Below are 5,102 nucleotides of genomic sequence, written 5' to 3'. Positions count from 1 at the left end.
TCAGCACAGCAATGGACAGTTACCTTAATGCTGTTGAAAAGCACAATGTGTAACTGGCTTTTCTGAATGCTCTGACTCTGATTTCAAACACAGAAAATGAATGAGTGAATGAGCACTCACATGTGCCTGTGCAATAGGAAAAACAGCCAACAGCTATTACGCGATTGGCTGCCCTACCTGTAATGTTTGGTTGCTTTAAAAAAGATAAGAAAGAGAGAGAGAAAAAAGGGAAAAAAGAAAAAAAACGTGTATCTACTAAAGCAAATAAAGAAACTTACTCTTGTATAGTTGTTCAGATGTATATGTGTGGCATTTCTTGACTTCTGGAATGCTCCTGGAATCAGAATATGACCCCTGTTCCTCACCAATTAAAAATGAAATAAACCAGCAGACCACAAAAGGAAGATTTCACGCAGACTATCTACTGGAACTGGCTGTCTCTTTCTTTTAACTCCCTGGCTTCCCTTCTGCCCTGTGCAGCTGCGGCACACTCACATTGTTGCTGATGTTCCTGCTGTTCATCTTTATGTGGTAACATAGGCTCTGCAACACTTCCCATCTTTGACAGCCCATGAACTAAGCATTTCATGGTTGCTTCTGAACTCAGAGGTTTTATGTAGCAGCACCATCCATCAGCGCATGTAGGACAGCCATTGGACTTGCCAGAAATAATTCCTCTGGGCTCTTTGCTAAGGACTTCAAACCACAGTGGTAACACACTGTGAGGGATCGTCCTTCCTATGCCTGCTACGCCAACCCTTCCTATACCTTCTGAACATCAGAAAAAGCTTATGTAATCTGTATTGACATCGCCATGGGTGACTTCTTTGTCACTTTTGCAGATCTTGGCTGTCCTGTGAGAAACACAGCAGTGGTGTGTTTGTGGTGTGTGCTTTCTTATGGAGGTTCTATACTTAAAATTTCTTCGCTTCGTACACATCAAAGGTTCAGGATCCATTCTTATGGGTTGTATTGCATCACCTATGCTTAAGGTACAGCAATCTTTGTGACAACTTGCAGATACAAGGACTAAATGCATTTTTATAAGAAATTTAAAATAATTTAAAAACAATTACTTCTGAAATCTGCCTTTTGCCATTCTTATATTCCACATCTCCATGCAATAATGCAGAAACAGAGGAATGTTCAAATTTTCCATAGAGTCAAAGCTCCCAAAATGTCACATTTAGTCACTGATAGTATGTTATTAATGACCAGTATAGACTTTTCCGTAGGCGAAAGTGGCTGCAGATCTATACCTGGATGTACAACATCAGAAATAGCGAAGCCAAGTGCCATCCTTCCTCACACCCTGATTTCCATGATTCAGCTTAACTGGTAAAAGTCAGCTGGGCACACTGGCATTGTCTGGTAATAGCTCTTTCTGGCAGTGCACACAATTACCAGCTGGTCCCCAGTGTCAGGTTCTGAAGGACCTCTGTGCCTGGCTGCTGGTCAGTTAACAATCAGGCTTACTCTTTGGCCAGTGCTAGCTCTTCCAGTAATGCAAAGCAGCTGTAAGCCTGGCCTAGCTTATGACTATGTCACATTTGCTTTGCATTGCCATGTAGCAGTATAAAGCAGCCAGTGTATGTTGATAAATCTGTCTTAAAATGTCAAATCCTACTTCAGTTGAGTCAAGATTCCTCATATGTATCTTTAGCTTATGGTAGATATTTATGACGGATACCCTGCCTTTGGTTTATCTTTATTGGGTTTCATCTCTGGTTTTATTGTTAGATGTAAGTATGTAAAAGCATTTTTATGAAGTTCTCAGACAAAGATAAATGTTAAGTAGGAGTTGATATTGAGAATGTGCACCACTGATTTCACTGAAAGTACCCCCAGAGCAGATATTAACTGCACCTAAACAATGGCTAACAGCACCCAAATCTAGGTTCCCCTTGTCAGAGGTTTTGGTCTTATCTGCCACTGGTTAATTGAATATCAGGTCTTGAGTGGACACTACCAAAGAGACTGGATGTAAATTTGTATTCTCACAGTGAAGTCTGCTAGCTGCTCTATTATTGTGAGCTGATAACTCAAAGTCAGGTTGCTTTGCATTATAAATGGGATAGCCCGTTTCATTTCTAACTATCATATACTCTGATCTGTGGATTACAGCACTTCTTAAGAAGTACAGATCTGCTGCATACATAGGCACAGAGAGAAAAACTCTTAGAAGGCATAACACTTTTTTATTACTGTTGATGAAAGTGGGTGGTTTGCTACCAATTACAAAATGTTTAGTTTACAAAACCTCATATTCAGACTATCAGTTAGTCACACATACCAAGATAATCTGATAATTGAAGACTTCTGTATGTCCATCCCTTGTCTCAGACAAGCCACTAAAAACTCCCAGTGGTTGGTCCATTACCAGCAATGCTGAATTTCAAACTATGCTCTATTGCTCTTTGAAGCCATATCTTCCTTTGACTGCTATAGTATCTAAAATGAAAACTGGGAGAATGACACCTACTGTGTTACCCAACCAATCTACAGCTTCAAAGATTAAAGATTAAGTAGATTTTCTTTGGAAAATTAGCCTATGAATGATGCCTATATTATTGAAAATAACATCTTTCTTGCTTTCTTCCAGGACTGATCTTTTTCCTCCTATCTCAGAAAAAGTTTTCAAACATGAAGAATTCTATATTAGAAATTCCATTGAAATAATTTATGGAACTAGTTTGAGTGCTTATTTTTTGAACGTTCCTTATTTTCCCTGCTTTGTAAGAATGTTACCATGTCCTTTATTCTTTCAGGGTAATCCAAAGAGCTCTGTCTCCTTGGGCATTGTGGTCTGTCAGAATGATACACTATACTGGCAAATGTCCATCTGATATTTCATTTAAATTTAAACGACAGAAACTTTCATGATTTTGAACTCCCTTCTCTCAGTTCTCATCACACAAAACCCAGGCTTGCAACCCAGCTCAAACCTGACCTTCCCACAACACTGTTTGAAATCAAGAGATAGTTAGCTTTTGGACATGGCATCAAATTATAAACTGCAATCTATCTTAAAGCTACAACTTGAATAAACCTCAGTTTGGCAGACTGGGGAGATTATGATTCATGCTTTAATTTTATCTGCCAGGTGCTATTGCAAAGCTATTCTGGCTAGCATCCCAGGCAAGTTCTTAAGAAGACAGAAGACGGTTCTTCGAACATGTACACTTCTTAGACTTCTAAGCTCTACAACCTCTCTTGTATTTGACCTCCTGAGGTTACTAACTGAACCCAAAGTCAATCAATAATTTCCTGTCACTGTCTTGTTGAGGTGATTTTTTCCTGTGTCTACCAAACCATTTGTTATCTTCTTCTTCTAGTTACACAGGGACAGATTTTCATCTGGAATTAATTGTAAGTTCAAACAGCTTGCATAAAGCTCCACTCTCTAACCCAAGCAGAGCATCTAACTCGTTTTGGTGCACTTAATGACACACATGGCTAAGGAGTTTCTGCCACATTTCTCCCTTCCCTCCCTGTGAAATAGCTTTTTTTCAACAAATAAATCCAGTGATAAGATTTGTTTCTTCTTTCAAAGAATTGAACTACAGATAGAACTCCTGAATTTATTTGAAATCTCCTTACATGTGCAGCTTACAAATATTCTGTTGTTACTATATAAACTAGGAACTCACATTATTAATTATTTTATCTGCTTAAGTACTTCCCCAAGGATAAGGGAAACTGTCAGAAGCCTTTACTCTATGTTCTACTAGTATCATAAAAAAGATGTCTAACACTTCATTCTTTGCAATATTTATCAATGTTTATATGAAAATTGTAGTAGTTAAACAGACTTACTTATGACAAATTTGGTCATTAAAGTTGCCTAGAATACTATAGACATTGTAATTAATTTAAAACAGAAGCTTCTAGATAGTCTTTTCATAAATCCAGTCTTCAGGAAAATGCAATTCTTCTCCAAACCATGTAATTCAATAGAGAAAGTATAAGGACTTTGTACTTCTGGGAGAGGTATATTAAGGCATTATGTGCCCTTATGTACTTTGCAAGCAGTAGCTAACAAACTGTGGCAGAGATTTGTCATTTTTAAAACTTCTTTTTATGTAACTCCATTTCCTCTTCCTTTTTAGCAGCCAGAGAGCAGAAATTTAGCTGGAGAGCTCTTGCAACAGTGGTGTGCCTCTGTGGTGCCAGCCGGGCACCACAACACATGGGAGTCTGGGCAGTGCTGCTGCTTTCTAAGGAAGCTTGACCTCAATGTTCCACTTCCATCACTGGTGATCTGTGATAATTTATAATTATCTTTGTAATTGCAATTTTCTTTTCTTTTTTTCTTTTTTTAAGGTTTATATCAGCTTAAAAATAGCAGCACTGCAGGGCTATATAATCCTTTATTGAAAAATTATTCTTGAATCTCAAAGCATTTGAAGTCTTATGCTTGTCCATTTACCTAACAGGAGGAATTGGCACCGCATCATGCTGACTGACAGGTTCCTCTGGGACACATCTCCTCTGCCAGCCCCAGACCACCTGTCAATGCAATGGACTCACTGCAGTGCTCCTCACCTACAGGCAAAGCCTGAGGGTATGCTCCATGTTAATTAAAAAACTTCATTACTCCTCCTGCTCAGTTATATATTTATTCATTTTGAAAAAGAACCACCATAAAGAGCTTCCACCAAATACTGAGTTCCTACACAACACAGCCCCACACTTGGCAGCAGCAGAGGTCCAGCCAAAAATATGGAGAATGAAGGAAAGGACAGTAAGAGGCAGAGGCAGTGTGTGGTCATTTAGGGATGCTGGCATTGCAATAACTTTCACACAGCAACAAGGAATCTCGTCTTCTCCTCAGGGGAGAGATATCCTCACCTGACCTTGGTTCTGAACCTACATTGTGATGTGTTCTAGTAATTGCATCCAATCCCTCTGCTCTTTTTTGTTCCTTTTTCTTGTTTAAATGCTGTATTTTATACTAATTTTACCCTCATTTAATTAAAAGGGTGAAAAGGAAAAACAGAAAGTGTAACACTGGGGCTGGAGGTAGAGGATACTGACATGGATTATGTCAAGGATAAAATCTTCTGCCAAAATGAGACCAAGTCAGTGATTCCAAGCAAAAA

General features: G+C 38.7%; 1 protein-coding gene across 1 annotated transcript in view; it reads left to right on the top strand.

The window, feature by feature from the left end:
* Positions 1–814: 814 nt before the first annotated feature.
* YAF2 (YY1 associated factor 2) overlaps positions 815–5,102 on the top strand; it is a 36,682-nt gene continuing 32,394 nt past the window's right edge. Inside the window, exon 1 of the mRNA XM_031552131.1 lies at positions 815–856. Within this exon, the coding sequence (XP_031407991.1) occupies positions 815–856 (42 nt within the window). The remainder of the gene's footprint in view (positions 857–5,102) is intronic.

The sequence above is a fragment of the Meleagris gallopavo genome, chromosome 1, assembly GCF_000146605.3.
Source record: "Meleagris gallopavo isolate NT-WF06-2002-E0010 breed Aviagen turkey brand Nicholas breeding stock chromosome 1, Turkey_5.1, whole genome shotgun sequence".
Taxonomy (NCBI): domain Eukaryota; kingdom Metazoa; phylum Chordata; class Aves; order Galliformes; family Phasianidae; genus Meleagris; species Meleagris gallopavo.
The sequence above is the reverse complement of the archived record's forward strand: the minus strand, read 5'-3'. Positions and strand labels throughout refer to the sequence as shown.